The sequence below is a fragment of the Sander lucioperca genome, chromosome 8 (genome assembly GCF_008315115.2).
Source record: "Sander lucioperca isolate FBNREF2018 chromosome 8, SLUC_FBN_1.2, whole genome shotgun sequence".
Classification (NCBI taxonomy): Eukaryota; Metazoa; Chordata; class Actinopteri; order Perciformes; family Percidae; genus Sander; species Sander lucioperca.
This window is the reverse complement of record NC_050180.1, coordinates 5,140,763-5,163,000: the sequence shown is the minus strand read 5'-3', so window position 1 is coordinate 5,163,000 and position 22,238 is coordinate 5,140,763. Positions and strand designations below refer to the sequence as shown.

The 22,238-nt window shown below is 40.2% G+C and overlaps 1 protein-coding gene and 2 long non-coding RNA genes across 4 annotated transcripts in view; 2 read left to right on the top strand and 1 right to left on the bottom strand.

The window, feature by feature from the left end:
* LOC116053533 (inactive dipeptidyl peptidase 10-like) overlaps window positions 1-22,238 on the bottom strand; it is a 149,557-nt gene that overhangs the window by 16,753 nt on the left and 110,566 nt on the right. For both annotated transcript variants that reach the window (XR_004898013.1, XM_031304613.2), the window contains exons 7-18: window positions 21,371-21,452; window positions 19,004-19,124; window positions 16,387-16,541; window positions 9,704-9,801; window positions 7,994-8,117; window positions 7,532-7,570; window positions 6,343-6,450; window positions 5,782-5,873; window positions 5,626-5,673; window positions 4,997-5,118; window positions 4,397-4,444; window positions 3,326-3,424 (exon numbers count right to left, since the gene is read on the bottom strand). Coding sequence is in view for 1 of the 2 variants with exons in the window: in XM_031304613.2 (XP_031160473.1) it covers window positions 3,326-3,424; window positions 4,397-4,444; window positions 4,997-5,118; window positions 5,626-5,673; window positions 5,782-5,873; window positions 6,343-6,450; window positions 7,532-7,570; window positions 7,994-8,117; window positions 9,704-9,801; window positions 16,387-16,541; window positions 19,004-19,124; window positions 21,371-21,452 (1,136 nt within the window). In the remaining variant the exon portion in view is untranslated. The remainder of the gene's footprint in view (window positions 1-3,325; window positions 3,425-4,396; window positions 4,445-4,996; window positions 5,119-5,625; window positions 5,674-5,781; window positions 5,874-6,342; window positions 6,451-7,531; window positions 7,571-7,993; window positions 8,118-9,703; window positions 9,802-16,386; window positions 16,542-19,003; window positions 19,125-21,370; window positions 21,453-22,238) is intronic.
* On the top strand, window positions 2,806-21,912 carry LOC116053537. Its single transcript, XR_004105873.2, has 3 exons — window positions 2,806-2,818; window positions 13,752-13,760; window positions 21,758-21,912. It is a non-coding gene; the product is annotated as an uncharacterized LOC116053537 (long non-coding RNA).
* LOC116053536 lies at window positions 12,253-13,434 on the top strand. The gene is made up of 3 exons (XR_004105872.2): window positions 12,253-12,520; window positions 12,782-12,831; window positions 13,243-13,434. It is a non-coding gene; the product is annotated as an uncharacterized LOC116053536 (long non-coding RNA).

The following is a 22,238-nucleotide window of genomic DNA, read 5'->3' as shown; positions in this document are numbered from 1 at the left end:
ATGAGCCTCTCAAAATCTGACGAAAATCTTTTAAACTGACCTTTGTTATCTGAAATGAAGACAGATTCAGCAACTGCACGGCCTATTTCTCGCTTAAAATGTTTTCAGAAACATGTTCCGGTGAACTATTTTAGTACAATATGAGATCGTATTCTGAACAAGCCGCCATGACAGTCTGGCTGTGAATTTCCGGAGAAAAAAGAACCACGTGATGCGTTCGTCCAATCAGCTGCCGGTTTTAATTTTCTGGGAAATAATCATACTGTTAATGGAAACAATACAGAGCAGCGCCGCCTGCTGCTATGGAGACGTATTACGTTTCGCGCACGCGCAGATGGTAAGCTCAAATGGTGATGGTGTTGAAGGGCTTAGTATGTAATTATAAGTCAATGGCACTATCCATGGTGCTGAAGTAGCAGACTGATTTGTAATTGTGACTGTTTCTCTCAGTCCGGCCCTTCTGTCATTTTTGCGCATGCATTATGAGATTCTCTTAACTAAACTTAGCACAAAAAGTAAGGAAATTTGTGTTTGTTAGATTATTTCTCTGTGGTAACAATGCTTTTTGCAATAAATCTTATACCATTGGAAAGCCTGTTTATTTCTTTTTCAAATGGTGTCCCATTTGTAAGGAACATGCATTTGTGGGATGAGCAGCAGCACTGAGTATGTGGGTTGCACCCATGAAAATTTTTCCAAATCTTCTCTGCCAATGCCAAACAGCTTATTCTGCCATTGACTCGTTTGGTGTTTGCAGGTGTTGCATGTTCCTTACAAATGGGGCACACAGGCTTTCCAACGGTATAATATTCATTGCCAAAAAGCATTGTTACCACAGAGAAATAATCTACCAAACACAAATTTCCTTACTTTTTGTGCTAAGTCTATATAGCTAGTATTAAAAAATACTGAAATACTGACTGAGAGTCTAGTCACAATTGATGAGACAAACATGGTCTCCCTCTATAGGTAAAAACATTTTTTGTGTTTTGTTCCGTGTTTTGGGAATCGTAAACGCACTGTTTTGTAGGCTACTATAGCTACATGTCCTTGCTGCATTCATTAAGATAACACAATACACAATGACCTGTTTGAAAAGTTTCAGTCTGGTTTTCGCCCTGGCCATAGCACAGAAACAGCATTGGTCAGGGTTACCAACGACCTCCTGATGGCAGCAGATACTGGTTCCCCATCTCTACTCATCCTCCTGGACCTAACAGCTGCATTTGATACAGTAGACCACAACATCCTCCTCCACCGCTTGCAAAACACCATTGGACTCTCAGAAAATGTTCACAACTGGTTCATTTCATACCTGACTGGCAGAACCGAGCAAGTCGCCCTGGGCAAAGCCAAATCACACATCCACAATGTCACCTGCAGTGTCCCTCAGGGCTCTGTGCTGGGCCCCACCCTTTTCTCCATCTACATGCTCCCCCTTGGCAAAGTAATTAGCAGACATGGTATATCATGCCACTGTTATGCTGATGACACACAGCTTTACCTCAGGACAACCCCCACTTTCTCTGCTCCCCTGCCAACATCCACACTGACTACCTGCCTGGAGGAGATAGAGGCGTGGATGAAGCTCAACTATCTTCAGCTAAATAGTTCCAAAACAGAAGCCATCTTAGTTGGCACACCACATCAGCTCCACCTTTCCACCATCAACAGTATCACTTTCTCTGGCCAAAACATCTCCCTTTCCACATCTGTCACCAACTTGGGTGTTAAAATGGACCCTCAATTCACCTTTGACACCCACATCAAACACCTCTGTAAGACATCATTCTACCACCTTAAGAACATTGCCAAACTGCGTCCAACACTCACCCTGGCAGATGCAGAGAAGCTTGTCCATGCCTTTGTCTCCTCCAGGCTGGACTACTGTAATGCACTCCTCATTGGGATCTCTGGCAAAAGCATCCAGAGGTTACAATACATCCAGAACAGTGCTGCCAGGATCCTGATGAGGGTGCGCAAGCACGATCACATCACCCCCATCCTGAAATCTCTTCACTGGCTCCCTATCCCACTCAGAATAGAATATAAGGTCTCCCTCCTCACCCACCAGTGCCTTCATGGACATGCCCCCCTTTACCTACAGGAACTCCTCACCCGCCAGACCTCCTCACGCACCCTCCGATCTGCATCCACAAACACCCTCCAAGCCCCCAGAACCAAGCTCTGCAGCATGGGTGATAGGGCCTTTTCATCTGCTGCTCCGAGGCTGTGGAACACCCTCCCTGAAATCCTAAGGGCCCCACAATCTACAGATGTTTTTAAACGAATCCTCAAAACATATCTTTTCAAGAAAGCTTTTTACTAAATGGATTTTATAGGTTTTCCTCTTAACTATTTTTAATAACCTTGATATTTATATATATATTTTTGTTTTTATTAAATTGCATTATTTATGCTCTGTAGCACTTTGAGATTGCTGAAATGTAAAGTGCAATACAAATAAAATGTATTATTATTATTATTTGTAATTGTGATGGTTTCTCTCATTCTGGCCCTTCTGTCAGTTGTGTGTTGCATTCATAACATTAACCTTACTACACAGCTAGCATTAAAAAATACAGAACCAAAAGAGTCTAGTTGCAGGTGAATGAGACCAACACGCTCCGTCCCCCCTGTTAAAAATGAACAAATTGCCTACTTGTTGCCATCATGTTTTATAGTGTACATGTGTGTATGCATACCCCCAACTGTAGTGTGTATAGACGCAAGTCTGCAGCTGTAAACGTGTGTGCTGAAGTTTGTCTACCAACATGCTTGTGGGGCTATGAAGCTGTACTTTGAGCTAAATGCTAATGTCATCATGATGAGTAATGACAATACTAACATGCTGATGTTTAGCAGGTCCAAGGTTTATGTTTACCATCTTACTTTAGTATCCCAATATTTTCTAATTAGCAATAAACAGATAAAAGTAAAGTAGAGCTAAACAGATAAAAGTAAAGTACAGCATGGGGCTGATGGGAATTAGTTCTGCTGGTATTTGGTAAAATAGAGTGGGCAGTAAGGGAAAACAAATCTGCACATGTATTTACAGTAAGCAGGTTACTGTACTGTTTCTCTGAGTGACCCAGTTCCTTGTGTGCATTTTAATCATAAGTTGGTCCTTCAACTACTTGAGAATGACTCTTTAACCGTGCAAGGAGAGGAGAAGTGGAAGTCGGGGGTGAAGGTAACAGGGTTTGTTGCAAACATGGTTATTGTGGTGATAATGATGATAATATAGGGCAAGTTAGAGACCAACAAATCATTATCGTAAACGTTAAAGTCTGGCACATAGTTAAAGATGATAGTAATTTCATACCAAAGTTGTTGATTTGTACAGTTCTTCTTTCCCACTTGGGTATTGTCCTGTTCATCAGTGCATGTCTTAATACTGTGTTCATTGCCACAGGCTTGTGCTCTGTTAGATGAGGACAAGAACAAGAATTACTTTAGTTAGATGAAAAGTCATACCAACAAATCAACAAATCCTGAATAACTCATCGTACAAGTACGTTATCAAACACACAATTAAAGCCACACGAGTAAAAAAAAAAAAAACGTTGTACAACATGTAACTAAAGATGTGATACAATAGGAGTGGAATAATCAACATCCGTCAATCGTTGAGCCTGTAGGAGTGGAGGAAGATGATCGTTTATCTACTGCAGAATCCCCAGACGTTGCTCTGAGTGCCGCTGATGCACACTCAACATTTCATGCACTTAAAGCCTTCACCTCAATGGCATCCTCACATCCTGTTTTTTGCAGTCATAAGTAAGCAAGGTTCAATGTTACCCTTTTTTTTGTTTGTTTTTTTTTTTACTTGCCCAGCCGGTCAATTAAAAAAGAATTCTACATGCCCAAAGCCAAATTTTACTTGCCCCTATACATATACTTTTTTTGTTTGTTTTTCTAGCTGTAATTTGTTTGACCGCATACATTTATCACCAATTTCCACTATGTCAAAGAGTTTGAGTTGTATTTGTTTTGTTTCTAAACCTACAATAATTGCAAATTAGACATGTTTTATGCAAACACTTTAACAGCACTTAAAAAAAAGAAGAAGCATTGTTAACGTAGGATTGTTTACCTGGAAATCATTGTGGAACTGTAAGCAGGTTCCAACCTAGTACAACGTGATTTATGATACAATGATGTTAGAAAAAAATGATTAAATCTCTTTTCTTTTCCCCGAATATTTACTTGCCCAACGTGACGTTTTAGTTACCCCACCGGACCATCGGGCAACCTTTATTGTTATTGTTTAGTGACTTAATCTCCAAATAATTAATCGTTTAACTTTTCAGACATCTGCTTCTCCCTGATGCAGATGAGAGAAGAAGTCTAAATAGTAAATTGGTTCAGTCAGTGTCGGTGCCAGAGTACTTACTGTTCATATCACTTAGACTGTGAAGAGTAGTTTGGGGTATTCCAGGACCTGGGGGGGGGGGGGGTAGTTTAGGTCAGGAAATGCATTTTTACATTGTATTAAAGTGTTACATTAACACATTAAACCAAGCTTAAGACACTAAAAAGAAGAAAAAAGAAAATAAATATCAACCATCATATTATAAATTGATGTGGTGATAGGCTGACAAGTAACTAAGTTTTTATGTAATGATCCAGTTCTGTTGGTCCTGAGAGCTCTTTCCTATGTGAGGTGCATACAGTAAACTCTTGTACTGAAAGTGGCCCTACTTTGTTCAAATAACTATTTTAGTGTGTAGTAGCCCTTGTTTTTAATGTTTCAGCTTGTGCTGTTAATACATACATATGATACTGTTTGACTCGGCATGGGAGATTAAGGTTGGAAACTCTCAAACTGAGCATAATTAAGATACAACGTTCATTTAATAATAGTGTAACCTTTCTGACAGCATTGACAAGCCACATGATTGTGTGAAAGTGCAAAATGTGAACCAAGTATAAGGGCTGTGAGTTAGCTGTTAGATTTGCGCTCAGTTGTGCTGTTGTGGTTATGAGGTGCTACCTCTGCAGTTGAGAAGAACATGTTGATAGTTTGGACTGAGGATGGTATCGTAGTAGGTGCACTTTGATTTGAAGAGGGAGCAGGTGAGACAATCTTTACGAAATGGATCCACAGTGGATACTCTGTTTGAGGAAAAAGCGTGTGAGCGTAAAATTAATTGATTCGAGACGATTCACAACTTCTGAGAAACAATCGGTGTGTTCTAGTCTGCAGGCAAAAGACAAATCAAATAGGAATGTGGCAAAATAAAATGTAGTAATTAATACATCTTAACACTGTAGTTTAACTAGTTTATTGTGTTTCTGTCCCCGTTTTTATTCATATTTCTAATATACTCTTTAAGAAAAAAAGGTTCATCTCTGTAGGGACTTCTTCCATAATGTCGTCAGACACTTAGAACAATAATCTGAGTCTGTCAGCGGCAAAAACAGCACTCTTAGTGGACGGAAATTGACGGTGAACAATTGCCCAATAGGGTTACATAGCAGCCTGGTTTTGCAGCGTTCTCGGTCAATACTGGACCAATTTCAATGCATGGGAAAATAGGGTCCAGGTTAAAAAAAATACCAAAATGACCCTTTAATGAATGAATTTCTCTCCCTCCATATGAAGTCAAATAAATAAGGTACCTGTACAACTGCCGTTGCATTGAGCCTTCCTCTGTACTTAGAAAATAACTGAAAAACATACAATCAACCTGTTATCCAAGAGTTCATATTGTACCATATATCACATTGCATGGTGTTCAGACTGTATGGTACAGCATATCAACAAGGCATGCTTACAGTGAGTTTGTGCTCTCATCATAGGCCAGGATTGTAGAGACTTCCCAGCTTCCTGAGGTCAGGTGGCGGAGGTTGACCTCTTGACCGTCAGACTGTGAGAGAAGCACCAGAAAGAATACAAGCCAACCGAGCAGACAAAGCATGTTAACATGACCTCACATACCCTACATGCTCTCACAGGGATGCACTTGTGTTGAGGTTTATATTTTTTTACCTAGCCCTGACTTTTGATCAAAAACTTTTGTTCCACTTATTATCTCTACAGAAACTGAACTAATCTGGCAACAAACCCAATGCCTCTAGATATACCGTACAACACTCGCTTTAATTTATTCTTTATTCTACTGAAGGTATTCTTAATTCTCTGGTGTTTCAGGAAATGTAGGTGGAATGTAATTTAAAATGATGATACTTCAAAATGGGATCATAGGAGCAGTATGAATAATTGGAAAGCCCCTAGGACAGATAAGAGGAAATCCACGAAGGCAAGAAGTTTCGTTTAAACAGTGAAATCACCTTACTAAATGTATTCATTTCATTAAAAGTTTGTAATAGTTTTACTTGGTTAGAGATCATGGTGATATGGTTGAATGCCCCGCGACCACCGTGTTTTAAGGGCATAGTGATGAAGAATGCTGTGCAATCCTCTGAAAATACTGGCTCCTCATTCTAAGAAAAGAGACAAACGGCAAACGTAGACACTGACATTAATAGTTACAAGTGGTTAGTAGTCATGTAGAACACCAGGCCAGAAGGACATTTAATACAGTTATGTGCATTGAATGTATTGGCAATGTTACAAAAAAATTCAATGTTTTTATTTTTTTTTATTGTAGTGTTGTAATTGATGTTTTCTTTAAAAAGCAAGATGAAGTAGTAAAAGGCACATTGTCACTATTTCATTTATGCAATGATGAAAGACATTTGGTAAAATAAATGGGAAATAAATGGGAAAAAAAAGCGCAAAAAAACGGCGTTCGGTTTTTCAGCCAAGTTTTTTATTTCGATGCGTCCCTGATTGGTAGGGTAAATAAAACATGGATCATTGGCTGTTCTCTTGCAAAACATATAGCAGGAGATTGGTTATGAGATGACAATGTTGTTGAACTGAATTAGTGCAGTGGGAATAAATCTGATGCTAAATTTAACCTATGGACCGTTAGAGTGCAAGTGATTCCATCCTCTTTCAATATGTTTTTGCCTGCCCTTAACTAGTAATTTGCCGGTCTTTGTTCATTATTTGACATTTACTATTAGGGCTGGGTACCGAATTCTATACTTTTTAGGCACCGACCGAATTGCTGATCCGATCAAAAATTCCTTGTCATTCAATACCCAATTTCAATACCTAAGGAGTTGATCTCATCAGCGTCAGTGAGCCAATCAGCATGCAGCGTGCTTCTACCAAGATCTAACAATGTTTGTGATTGGCTGTCTAACGTTACACGTCGTAGAGACACGCAGGAAACACTCTACGTTACACGGAGACGGGGCTGACGTAGTAGGAGCTGAAAAATTAATTAAAATATTTGTGCCGTTTTTTTTTTTGTTTCATAAAATTGATATAGAAAATAGTATTGTTTAGGAACCGGTATCAAAGTCACGGTATTGGTATCGGTACGGGTGTCGAATATTTTTGAACGATACCCAGCCCTATTTACTATTATATATTTCATAGTGTTCCTTAAACAATAGGCTTATAAATATCCTCATCAAAGATCATGAAGGCCATCTGGACTGACACACTCACCTGACGATCAAGCCACTTCTCTGATGTCATCACGTGTTTCTGAGTTGGAAAGATCAAGTCAGGGCACAACACTTCCATACATTCATTGTAGAAAGACTAAAGAATAATAATAATAATCATACATTTGATTTATAGTGCTTTTCAAAATACTCTAAAACCATTACATTAAGCACAATAATTAACCCTAACATTAGGTCTGTGAGGTAGGAAGGAGCCTGGTTATGGAGGGCTTTGTGGGTGAGGAGGAGGACTTTAAACTGGATGCGTTGGGCGACAGGGAGCCAGTGGAGATTCTGGAGGACGGGGTGATGTGGTCACAGGAGTGGGTATGGGTGAGGAGGCGGGCAGCCGAGTTTGGAATGTATTGAAATGTATTTAGGGCTTTTGGCAGAAGAACCATAGAGGATGCTGTTGCAGTAGTCAATTCTGGATGTGATGAATACATTTTTAATAATAACTTACCTTGGTGCAGTCACCTGTTGTGACGTCACACAGTGAAAGTATGGACATGTTTTGAGCTCGATTCACCCAGCGCACACTCAGCCTGTGCTGTGTCACCCATTTCACCATGGTGATGTAGTACTCACTAGGGAGAACAATTAGTAACAGTAAGTAGTAAGCAAATAGTTAGAATCATTAGGGATGTAACGATACACTCAACTCGCGATTCGCCGCTGTTCGCGATTTTAAGTTCACGATACGAAGTTTTTGTTAACAGAATGAACAGCAGACAAATGATTGAAACAGTGCTTTTTTTTCAAAAGTGCAACTGAAAGGGTTTTCTCTTTTTTAAAAACAAATTCCACATCAAAATAACTAAGTAAATAGGAAAAATAATAAGAAGTAGCAGTGACGTCTAAAGTCATAAAAACAAAATCAAAGGTCTATTATGCCATAGCCGTTCACGTTTCATTTTCAATCTCAACCGATTGTAATCTTTACACATTTATATCGATTTTTAACCAACTCGTTACATCCCCAAAGTGCCGTCCACACCAAGAACGGTAACCATAACAATACATATATAGCTTTAAAAACCGTTCTAACTCAAGTGAATGGTGGAGTCCACACCACAACTATAAGGACAACGACAGTGGCGAAAGGTATCTTTGGTATCACTTTCAGAGCGATTTGATAGAACGATAGAAACCCTGACAGCCAATCAAAATCCATCCGAATTTACAACATGTCACGGCGGAGAGAGACACTGCGGAGAGATTTGTTTCACACAGTGGCTCAGTGGCATGACATGACTTTTCCACTTGGCTACGATCCTTTAGTTCTGTGTATTTCTCATGTCACAGAAACCACTGAGAGTGAATCTTTGTGTTTTGGATGTTATTATCATACTGTCGCTGATGTGTAGGTGTTTTTGTTCCCGTGCTCTGCACAGAGCTGACAGCCCCCCACCTGCTCTTATCTTAGCTGCTGTTGCCTGGAAAAGGCAGCGGTATCTGCAGCCTATGTTCATGAAATGTACCCGAATTCACGAATATGTAGGATATTAATACTAGAGATAGACTGATTATTGTCCATGGCTGTTTTTTGGTAGTTTACATTTTATCTTTATCAGCTTTCTATTTGCCTGATAACCAATGAAGTTAATGAGTTAAAAAGTGCGCTACGTTGGCTCCACTACAGCTCTGTGTCTGTCCCTCTGCTCCGGTATCATGCACTCACCACTGAGTCTGACTTGATGTCCCGCCCACAACACTATCTGACTATCTATTACTGTGTAGTATGTTAAAAGTTTCTAATTTAAGAAATAGTTGCTCAAAGCATTTAAACAACGTTTTGTGTTGGAGTTTGTAACATTCCAAAATCTTAATTTTGACTTAAAAGATTTTCATTTTCACTATAAATGCATATTGGTTCCAAATATCGGTTATCGGTTCCATTAACTACTAATAAGCGGTATTGATATCGGCCTTGAAAAACCAGTATCAGTTGATCCCTAATTAATACAGACATTCCTGTCATCTTATGTTGCAACCTCAGCAGTATTAGTGTATTGTTATCAGCTGGAGCGTTGAGCGCGTGCGTGACTGTTTACAGAACGTTATCGTTCAGCTGTGTGAATGCTCACATCGTTATAGTTATGGTTATAGTTATCGTTCTTGGTGTGGACGAGCCTTTAGAATCATTATCATTTAAAATGTGTTTAAATCATACCTCTTTTCAAAACTGTCAGGTGGTCTCAGTTCAGTTGTTAGGGAGCTGCCATCCAGAGAGACGACATAGAGTCTGACGGTGGGATTGAGCTGGCCCATCTACAGTAAAACCAGTACAAATATCCATGATGCACTGCATGCACTGCGATAAACTGAGCAACACGCTGCTTGTTTTCTATTTTTATATGCTGCCATACTGAACAGTAGGACGGTAACGAGATAAAGAGAATACAATGGGAATATGAAGCGAGTAGAGAACAAACTGTGTTGCTGTATACTGCGCAGGCCCTGGGGCAAGTCAGTCGTTTCCCTTCGCTGAGCCCCTCAAACATAGAGCTCATTAGTCTACATGATAAATAAAATCTCCAATCACGATGATGACAGTGTTTGTTCGGCACTTCTTTATTTGTTATTATTCCCATATACTCCATATTTCACTGTTAGGTCTTTTGGAAGTATAATCATCTATTATATTCTGCTGGTGCCATGTGCTGCATATTCCATGGCAGGTAAGCCATCTTAAACCTGCTAATGCTAAATTGGAGGAAGTAAATAATGTTCCTGCTTTCTAATACATATTGCATTGGCAATATCGGCAGGTCAGTTATTTGGTTGGTCAATCGGTGGTCAGCTGACATCAAACGTTTGATAGATTACTATGGCAATTGGTACAGATCAAAGAAATAAAGTGGATTTTATTTCTATGCTACAAATATTCATGTCCCCCTCAGAATGAATTAGAATAAGAAAACGAGATATATATATATATATATATATATATATATATATATATATATATGTACAAGGAATTTGCCTTAGTGGATGGTGCACACATAAACATATTAAAAGGAAATAAACAATGAATGGAACGGTAGTACAATTCCAACAGTTTTAAAAATATGAATAGAAGGAATTGCAATAACTTTGGTCTCCTGAACCTGTCATCTACTGTAGGTCAAAATGATTCTGACAATATTCTGGTTTATGACCAAATCCCAGCAGTAATAATGAAATTTCCATCAGCCTCAGCTGTATGTTTAGCACTAAGTAGCAGATCTAACAGCAAAAACTAAGCTGTTGAACATGATAAACATTCTTTTTTAAACAGTAGCCTGTTAGCATTGTCATTGTGATCCTGTTACCATGTGGGCATTAGCATTTAGCCCAAAGCACCGCTGTGTCCAAGTACATCCGCACAGAGCTGCTAGCATGACTTTAGACTCTTATCTTGTTATTTTCAAATACTGAAATATGTATTGGTATTGGCCTCAACAATCCATCATGAGCCAGGCTGTAAGTGTATTACTGTTATCCTGGATACTACTGTGATTCTAACAGTAATGCGCTATTTCTTGAGGTTCAGACACATGATACCCATGAAGAATACTCCCTAGGGTATTACGTTGACTGTGTGTATTGACTCACTGTGACACACCCACTCAAATGTATTCCCCAGTGACTGAAGCAGAAGTATGACTGCCATACAGCATATGTGTTCTCTTAGAGTAAAGGAATGAAAAAGCAATTAAATATGTGGTTCATGTAGTCCTACAGCAATATAACGCTGACCCCACTCAAGGATGTAAGCAACAGACTCACTGTGTGTGTGTGTGTGTGTGTGTGTGTGTGTGTGTGTGTGTGTACAATTTTTACAAATTGTGTGGGCAAGGCTAAGATCAAGTGCAGTGCTTCCTTAATTAGATGCCTTCCTATCCTCCCCCCCCCCCACACCCACCCCCCCATCTATGGATCTGAACCGACAAATGAGGGTGGCCTTAACCTTATGGCCCTCATTCCACCAGTTTTCTACAACCCATCTCCCAATCTAAGAGGCATATGATACGCTAAACATCCACATCGAAGGATGGGAGGTGTTTTAAAGTGCTGTACTAAAGCATATCACAATCCTATCCGTCCCAGTGCCACAGATCTCTCCAGCCATCTCTCTTCAAAGGAAGCAAGCCACTGTAACATGAATTAAACAACAAAAGGATTCACTACCCGTAATGGATAAAGCACAGAGCCTGCAGTTTTATTGTTAACAATGCTGATTTGATGCAATGGAGTTGTAGGTTATGGTAGACTCGGGGCTAGATTTATCAAGCCGTTTGTGCCTGTTTCCAGGTGTTCTTTGTTCGCAAAGACTGACTTAATTTGGTAATTAATTTTTAAATTGGCTATTTACAGATTGCATCTCAGATTGCCTGCCACATGAGCGAGAAGAGACAAGTTGCGCTTTCAAAATGCGTTCATGGGAGGGTCATGGGGAAAGTGCGAGTTCAACCCAAAAAGGTATTTACAAAAACTGCCAGTAATAGCGCGCCTCTATTCTGGGGGGGGGGGGATTCTCTATGGGATTATTTTTGTGTCTTTAATTCCAAGCAAAACTTCTCAAGTATCAAACAAAAACACTAACTCAAGCAAAAAAAAGTCTCACCTCAAAGGTAAAACTTAAAACTTGCAAACAAAACATTTGTGTAGTCGTAAACTATTGGTCTTTTATTTGTTTGATATTGTGTCCTTTTGTTTCCAGTTCCCTCTGCTTCTTTCTCAATGATCAGTCTTTTGATCTCTCCATCACGTTTGCAGTTCTGCTCCCAGCTTTCTCGTTTGCGCTTCCAGAGTCTTTGTTTGCGATTCTGACACAAAGCTCTCGCGTGGGCGGGTCTTACAGGGGTGCGTCCCCATTGGCTAATGAGTGTTAAGGGAAAGTTTGAGTGACAGCTCAGCCTCAGGTAAACTAACGTTAGAGACTCTGAGTCTGGTCTGGAGGACACACAAGCCACTCCACAGCGGATTACTGCAAGATTAATAAAGTGTAAGTATTGATCATATAATATATATTGTCTGTGATCTACGTTGCAAGCATGGTTACTGGACGTTTGTTGTTTCGTTGTGTTAAGTTACTAGCTAGCTAGTAAAGCTGTTTAAGTTAGCATTTAACGTTAGCTAACTGCTAACGTTATCTAAAAGTTGTAGCCAGCGGCTACGTTACTGAGCTAATTTGCCATGGGAATCATGTATTCTTCGTGAGGCCTTACTCAATGGAGCAGTATTAATTATTGTCTTCTCTCTGTAGAGACCTGCAGGACCCGAGCAGAGCTACGATGCTCTCCCAGGTAACGTTAGGTTAGTAACGTACAGTGATGCCGGGTAACGCGCTACTTGTAACAAGATAACGGACGTATTTTTTGTATATTTTAGCGCTGTAAATGTCAACAATATTTAGATTTAATGCATATTGTTAGTTTAACTAACACACCAGGCCCTTGACAAATACTTTGCTTAGTGATCCTTATGGTTTGATGTGATGTGCATGTGTCCTGGTGGCTGGCTAAATTCAACATGAAGCCATATCTTACTTTACACATGTAGTCAACGTGGAGGTAGGGATCTAGAAAGTGTGATCAATAATATTCCAGAAATAAGTGTTCCAGTAGTGTTCAGGAAAGCTAGAAAAATGTTTCTAGAGTGCAGGCTTTATTACAATTATTTATTATTGAGCTAATTTCAAAGACCTTTTTTTAATCAACCAATAAGGTACTTCAAGCTTTACAATAAGAAGTTAAGGACTACAGCCACATCCCAGCCCTTCAGAGAACTGTCCTGCAGAAAAGGCTGTTGTCCAGACTGGAGCAGTGGGCCATCAGTGAGCTCAGGAGACCAGATGATACCAGGCGTCTAGGAGTTGTGTGTGATATTCCTGCACCACCCTCAGAAGTGTTGTTGCAGACACAATTCAGCAGAGAGCAACTGAATATGTATACATAACCCAATTACTCAGTATGTTTGTGTATTGTTGGTGATGAAAAACTGATCCTGACCTGTGATGTACTGCAAATAATGAGTTCCAGCTTCTTCTACCACCGGGGCCCCAGCAAAATACGTTCAAATATCCATTATGTATGTGAAGTTTTATATTGGACTAAAAATAAAGCATTATAATAGTCTCAACCTTATTTCCTGTATTATATACTGAAACAAACAGACAAGGGTAAATGTAAAAAAGTGTTTTAATATATTATGTGCATTTTAAAATATAATTACAGTAAGACAATGTAAACGCAAATTAAATTACAGGACAGTGTACTGTAGTAGGATATATTGACATACAATGGACTTAGAAACTACAAGTACACCAATGAAAACTTAAGAAAAAGCTTATTGTAAGTGTTTATTGAATATCTGAGCAAAATATGATCAATACATACTCGATTGGTCTATACCCTGGCTGTTTGAAGCCTTAGCACACATAGTGTTTTCTCCACAGAGAGACTGAAGGCTCCTCTCCCTCTGCTGCTACCACGTCCTCCTGGTTGGACTGCCTGCTGCCTGATGTCAGCTGTGATAGAAAATTATAACAAAGTTCCTTACACAAATCAAATGGTAACAAAGTTCTTACTGATAACTGAGGCTTCCAAGGTTGGGTGATTTACAATTAAAATAACTTGCTTTTAAGTAGCCATTAGCAAATGTTTAGGCTTCAAAAACACTATGAACATTTTCCTTATACTGACCTGCTTGCAAATGCAACAGAAGACATGTAATTAGAGTTAGGATAGCCAGTCTTTGTCATAACTAGGAAAGTACAGATGAGCACAAAACTATACAGATGAACCAGTTAAGCAGTGCTAACACTGCTTAGCTGTATGTAATGTACTTAATGTACTGTATGTGTCGACCTCTAGATATAATACATTATATTCATAGCTTCTACATTGTACAACTTAACCAATATTAGTATTGTGTATTATCAGGCCAATAGCAACCACAATAATTTGTAGTTAGCTGGATAATCATTTTTCCTAATAGACCATAATATAACTACGTTACTAACCTAACGTTACCTGGGAGAGCATCGTAGCTCTGCTCGGGTCCTGCAGGTCTCTACAGAGAGAAGACAATAATTAATACTGCTCCATTGAGTAAGGCCTCACGAAGAATACATGATTCCCATGGCAAATTAGCTCAGTAACGTAGCCGCTGGCTACAAGTTTTACATAACGTTAAATGCTAACTTAAACAGCTTTACTAGCTAGCTGGTAACTTAACACAACGAAACAACAAACGTCCAGTAACCATGCTTGCAACGTAGATCACAGACAATATATATTATATGATCAATACTTACACTTTATTAATCTTGCAGTAATCCGCTGTGGAGTGGCTTGTGTGTCCTCCAGACCAGACTCAGAGTCTCTAACGTTAGTTTACCTGAGGCTGAGCTGTCACTCAAACTTTCCCTTAACACTCATTAGCCAATGGGGACGCACCCCTGTAAGACCCGCCCACGCGAGAGCTTTGTGTCAGAATCGCAAACAAAGACTCTGGAAGCGCAAACGAGAAAGCTGGGAGCAGAACTGCAAACGTGATGGAGAGAGCAAAAGACTGATCATTGAGAAAGAAGCAGAGGGAACTGGAAACAAAAGGACACAATATCAAACAAATAAAAGACCAATAGTTTACAACTACACAAATGTTTTGTTTGCAAGTTTTAAGTTTTACCTTTGAGGTGAGACTTTTTTTTGCTTGAGTTAGTGTTTTTGTTTGATACTTGAGAAGTTTTGCTTGGAATTAAAGACACAAAAATAATCCCATAGAGAATCCCCCCCCCCCATAGAGAATCCCCCCCCTGCTTGCACTTTCTTTTTCCCGTAGGAAGATCCATGATAGATACATGCGGGCCCATTCTTTGCTCTTTTAGAGGCGCGCTAATTACGCTAGAGGGCAGAGTATGCGCTGATTGCCGGATGGGTGTCAGGTTTGATAAATACTACGCAAAATGAGGAAGCATAGCATGCGCTATTACCAAACTCGTATAAACAGACGCAGCGTAAACTGCGCTAGTGTTAGTAAATCTACCTCTCAGGTTGTAAGGGCTGTTGTACTGTATGAAGTAGCCTAAGCTAAAGGATGTTCTACTAATGCTCTACTGATACAGTTAACTGGAATAATCTGCGTCAAAAATGTTATAACACACTTTAACTGAAAGTTAATTACAATTCTGGAAATAAACTGTAGTAGCATCGAGCAGCAGCAAAGTGTTGCCTGTGGCGACTTGCCATGTTAGGTCTATGGAAAGCTGCTGTGGCCGCTCCGAGATCAGCGCGCTGTGGCTGTTGGATTCTGCCGCGAAGTGCATCCAAACTAAAAGTTGGCTTTAGCTTTTGGGGAAAGAGAATACCCACAGCTAATCAGTAAACAGAGTCCTGTGACATGGTGATCTATGTTAGAAAGAGTTTCTTCCCGCCTAAAATGAAAGGACAAGTGTGAGCCGCACTTCGCCACTGCTAGGTGTGTTTTTGGCGTAATGTCGCATTTCCACTGCATGGTAATCTACTTGACTTGCTCTTTTTTTTGGTTTTCCATTAGCAAAAGTTTTGGATAGCACTGGGTACTTTTTTTAATACCGGTTGAGGTTCTAAGCGAGCTGAGCCATTGCTAGAAGGTGAAGTTAACAAGCAGACCACTGATTGGTCAGCAAGAATCATCTCTAGGACATCCTGCACAATCCCTCCACTTTTATAATAGCTGTCGATAGCTACCGCAATTTTACACGTACACTACACCGTACACAATGCATACTACAGCGTATTGACAAAGTGCAGATGTTCCTCTGTTTGGTTGCCGATAAAATGATGATGAAAATGTTGTCATGAAGTGGAAATGAGGCATTAGTTTTACCTTTGAATAAGGGTACTCCTTCCCTCGGGGGTACAGAGAGCCTGTGAATCGGGGTAGGAGCATGTTGGGAACCAATGAATCGTTGATGGTGAGGTAGGCCAGTCTGGAGCTCTCAGGTGCCCACCAGTGGGCCACCTGTGTGTGCAACACCTCCTCTAAAAAACCAAGAGAAGACAAATAAGTCGGGCTCAGGACTCCTGTATATTAATTGTAAAACCGAATTCCCTTTCCTGTTTATGCTTTTTCTTTTAATCTAAGGCTATTCAATTTGTGTTGACTTATTGGGACTTTGTCTTATTCACCGTATCCCCCAGAGTTAGATAAGTCCATACATACCCTTCTCATCTCCGTGCGTGTTGTAACTCTGCACCCACCGCTAGCCTAGCTTAGCCCAGATCCTGGAGGTAACCGGTTCCAACTAGCCTACTGCTCCCAATAAGTGACAAAATAACGCCAATATTTTCCTATTACATGTTGTGATTTGTATAGTCACAGCATGTACAAATAACAAGGTCACATGAGACACAGCCATCTTCTAACCATATACAAACTGGGAACTATATTCTCAGAAGGTGAAGCACTGCTACTTCTGCTACTTTGGCGGAGTTATTTGCTCGCAGCACCTGAGAAGCCCCGTGGTGAGGAGCAGAGAGTAGTAGTGCTTCACCTTTCTGAGAATATAGTTCCCAGTATGTGTATGGTTAGAAGATGGCTGTGTCTCATGTGACCTTGTTATTTGTACATGCTGTGACTATACAAATCACAACATGTAAATAGGAAAATGTTGGCGTTATTTTGCAACACAGTCTCACGGCAGTTCGTGTAAATGTCATGTTATTCTTAATCAATTGATACGCGTTCACGGAGACGTTTTTCTCGTTTTTTTACGTGTAAATGTCACGTTATTTTCTCGGGAAAGGATGCCGGGAGACGGCCGAAAAGGATGCTCCATAAGCTGGGAGGCGGCCCACTGGGAGGCGGCCCGCTGGGGACGCGCCACAATAACGGGGTGGCGGAGGTTGGGTTTAGGAAAAACCTTACGGGGAAAGGGCGCCTTACACGCCGGGAGACGGCCACGGGGGACAGGGGACGCGCCACAGTAACACGCGGGACAAAACGCCACATGCGGGGACGCCATCCCCGGGAAACAAAGCGCCACTATCCCCAGGTAACAAAGCGCCACACGCGGGACGCAATCCCCGCTCGCCCAGGTGAAAGTCTTGTGTTGTTTGACCCATCCACCACCCCGACCAACCTCCCTATGCGGATTTTCGGCTTTTCATTCTACTCCCTACCATTTTCGTGCTGTGGCCACGAAATATGCTTCCCATTGAAATACATTACTTCACATTTTCGTGCTGGCCACCACGTAAACACCGACAAAAACGTCTCCGTAAACACGTATCAATAGATTACAATAACGTCACATTTACACAAACTGCCATGAGACCGGGCTGTATTTTGTCACTTATTGGGAGCAGTAGGCTAGTTGGAGCCGGTTACCTCCAAAATAAGTGCTAAGCTAGGCTAGCGGTGGGGGCGTCAGACAGAGTTACAACACACACGGAGATGAGAAGGGTATGTATGGACTTATCTAACTCTGGGGATATGGTGAATAAGCTAAAATCCCAATAAGTCGGCGTGTTCCTTTAACGTAACACACGTCAGTCTTTACATAAGGTACTTTGTAATGCTAAATTAAACAAGCTAAAACTGCATCCTATTTTTCCTATTTGTTGAAATTATATGAGTTTATTTTTTTACAGTAACACAAATTCCAAATAAACAAGACTCACATATAAGATGTCAGATTTATTATCCTTGTGTTTTTACCAGTACACTGTGACTAGACAATCCCATACAAGCATTGCAAAATTATTCTAAATCATTCTAATAAATGCGGTTTGATTAGGTTTGTGCACTAAAACTAGAAGATTGGGGACAGATTGTGGTGAATAAATTGCTCATAGGAAACCGGATGTGACCAGTGACTATGAAATATTTTTCTGAGCCCACTAGATGGCGCTCTTGGTTTAAAGAAAAAGCTCAAGGAATGGCAACTCAGTGTGCTTTCAACCCTTTGTTGAACAGAGAGCGCCATCTAGTGGGCTCAGAAAATAAAGGAAATGGTTCACAAAGCCTCATGAAGCTTTATTTGGCCATCACTAAGAAACACCTATTTGACTCCATCCATCCATCCAACCCAACCCAACCCTATAAGGGTTTTACAGCAGCAATGACAATATCACATTAGGTATGTCTGCCTTTGTTCCTGACAGACAAAAGTCATAATTAATAGGCTACCGGAGAACCCTGTCAAGTAAATATAAATGTAGGTTAAACTAGACATTTGTCATGTGTCACATAAAATGGTATACATATTCAGAGACATTCTTTTCCTGTGCCACAGTTCTCACAAGGTCCAGTCTTACACAGTGAAAATAATAAGAATCCTTACACACACACACACACACACACACACACACACACACACACACACACACACACACACACACACAAACACTTCAGATAGAGGAATGCCAGATTCTCAATTCTTCTATCTCTCTGAACAAAATCCATTGTGCCAGGTTTTATGAGTCAGTACACTCTCTCTTACCCTCATAAAGCCAGTCTGTGATGCCGTTGAAAATGATCCCCTCCTGTCCAGAGGACGTGAGCCTCCACGAGCTGCTCTGAACATCCGTTTGGTAGTAAATGTTGTTTTCAAATATATATATCTGTCGGATGGAGAGCAACACATTTGTTGTAATTAACAAAAAACACCCAAATGGCGATAAGTACTGTATTATAATGTATGAAAACAAATCCATGTACACCCAGCATAGTGAAGTACAAAACGCTCACACCTTTTCGTACATAATTGTAATTGTAAATGTAAATGCTATGCAGATGTAACCTGCTGGAGCGATACAGATAGAGAACTTCCTGTTCCTGTGTCACATGGGTTTCGCCACGCCTCTTTAGGAGAGCAGATTGTTTGGTAACACTTTACTTGAAGATTTCTACATAAGAGTGACATGACACTGTCATGACACAGTCATGACACATGAACCCTAACCCTAACTACCCTAACCATAACTTGTCATGACAAAATCCGAATGACACTTACTAAAAGAAGTGTTATGTCAATAATGTTTATGACACGTTCATGACAGGCTCATGTCACTCTTATGTAGATATCGTCAAGTAAAGTGTAACCAAGTGTTTTGATTCCAATGGGAGAAGTGAATGTGAGCACACATTGTGACCGATTATTTTGCGTCATTGTCACCAAAGTAAACATTGGACCCATTCATTACAAGCCACATATCTCCTGAACATTCTGACACTAAGATGGCATTTTTCAGACCGCCAAATCAGGAGAAAAACAACTTTGTTCGAGACCTGTTTCTGGAACAAACTTTGTAGATCTGGCAACACAGATAAGCTATGTCAACTAACGTTCAAGGACGCCGTAACACAACTCATTTTCGTAATGTTAACTATGGCAATGTAAAATAATAATAAAGTATGTAAATATAACTTTTTATCGATCCACACAACGTTTACCACACTTTAAAACGAGCCAACCCACATTTAGGAGACAGGAAGTGTGTACAGTTTCATACCATTGGCGCAGTGGCTAACGCACTATCATTAGTTATAAAGAATCTTTGATTTAATCCAGAGCACATTAAAAGATGTTACACAAATATGCATTCCTGCCACCTTTTATGCATTCATCTTAAAGTTACAGCACCATGACTGAGACGATACACCATCTCTGCTTGAACCTGGTCAACTGATCTCAACATGCTTATTGATAAAAATGCATTCAGTCAGTGTCTCATCTTATCTGATACCACAGATAAATATGCACAGTGAGCTCGTGCGTATTGAATGCTACGTTGTCAGTAGCGGTGTGGCACACGGCTGCAGGGTTTCCTTGAAAAAAGGTTCCACTGAGGACAGGCAGAAATACTGAGGAAACAAGATAAATATGCTATCAAATGGTTAATTACTTTCCTTGTCTGCGCTGGGGAAAATAATGGACTTATTATTCCGTGCATAATACTCTGCACTCTGCACGGTGGAGGCATTACTCACACAGAGAGCTTTGGTCGCCCAACAAGATGTCTTCCAGCAACAGCTCGATTAGTATAACTGTTGCTGGCTTCTCTTCAGAATAATTGTTTAGTTTAAAGGGAGTTTATGTTTCCTCTCAAGTCAAAAACAGCGTTTGATAAGGCTTTACGTCATTCTACGAATGCAATAAATTATATATCACACATTATTACAAACCACATCACATTAAACATTGATTTTCACCTGTCTGTTAATTGTCTGGTCTAAAAAAAAAAATAGGTAAATCAATTGAAAAATCAACATTGCAATTTACCACAACCCAAGTTGACATTTTAAATGTATCCTCATACAACGGTTTGTACGGTATCTTACAAAAAAGCAATAGACACACATTTCAATGCAAAGAAAAGCTATCAGTTCACATTTTGTAATCTTAGCATTTTTCCTGGATAGTTTGTGCATTTTCTCACATTGAATCTGTAGCCATATTATTTATGCATGCTTTCTGTTATCCAGAGGTAGGATTTTGTGAGTGACTTGTATGAATATTAGGCTACAGAGGAAACCTCTAATACGTGTTGAGGCGCAGAAAATGAGGGGCCAGAATGTGCTCGCGTCTGATGTGGAGGAGACGCACATTTGTAATTTGGATTTCCTCGGTGGAAATAAAATAGAACTCAGTAGGCGTTAAGTTGTCTTCAGGTTATTATGTTGTTGACTCTCTTGGGTAATCAGGGAAAAAATGTTTCAATAAAAATATGTAAATGATATAAACTATCTTTTGCTCCAGCATTAAATTACCCATGGCTGTCATTGAGTGAACAATGGAGGATTCACCCTGGTGCTTCATTGTTTTTACACTGAGTTGCCATTATGTTTGGCCCTGTAAACTACTCACCAGCTGCTGACCGTGAACTCCCCACGAGGCAAACTGGAGGACTGAATCTGACACCTCTGGAGGATTCAGCTCCCGCACCTCTCTGATGCAAGGACAATTAAAAAAACGATTACACACAAAGCATTAAACACCAGACCAGCACACACTTACATCTGTTTTAAAATCCCGGAACAGATACAATCACTGCAAATTTACAGTTTGCAATAGGTCAAATTATGTTATGAAGTGAATAATGTGTATCATCTGCAGTGACTTTAACCATGATCATGATGGGAACTCTTCAAATGTCCCAGTTCTCTTATAGCTATAGTGTGCAACTATTTTATATTAGTGAATGTCCTTTTTATTCAAGCCATTGCCAAATGAGTTGATACAAAGCCAAATAAGCAGCTCCACAAAACTCTCTCTGTATTTCTCAGTATGGCTATGTTTAAAAGACGGTGTTGTCCGGCGACTTTTGCGCGTAGCAGCTCGAGTGATGCGTTTTATGTCACCTCTGAGAAAGGAAACCGCAGTGTTCAGCTTTGGAGACAAAGAGGACATACAAATGACAAAATATTTACCTCTTCTGAAGAGTCCATGTTTGTTTAATCCCCCTGTGTCCTCCCTGATTGGACGGGATAAACGCTACTAGCAACTGCATGTCTACCTTTCACAATAAAAGCCCAGTTTAAATTCACTCAGAGCAGTTCTCTAAGAGGGAACTCAATACAATGGCTTACACTACGTGAAAGGCATTTTTTGCTGGTACTAGATATCAAACAATGCATCATATTAGGTTGCTGTGAGCTGAAAATTCACCACTTCTAAGCAGAAGGCAGAAGCTACTGTCATCTCGGAGTGTGACCGGGCAACACTGAAAACATTG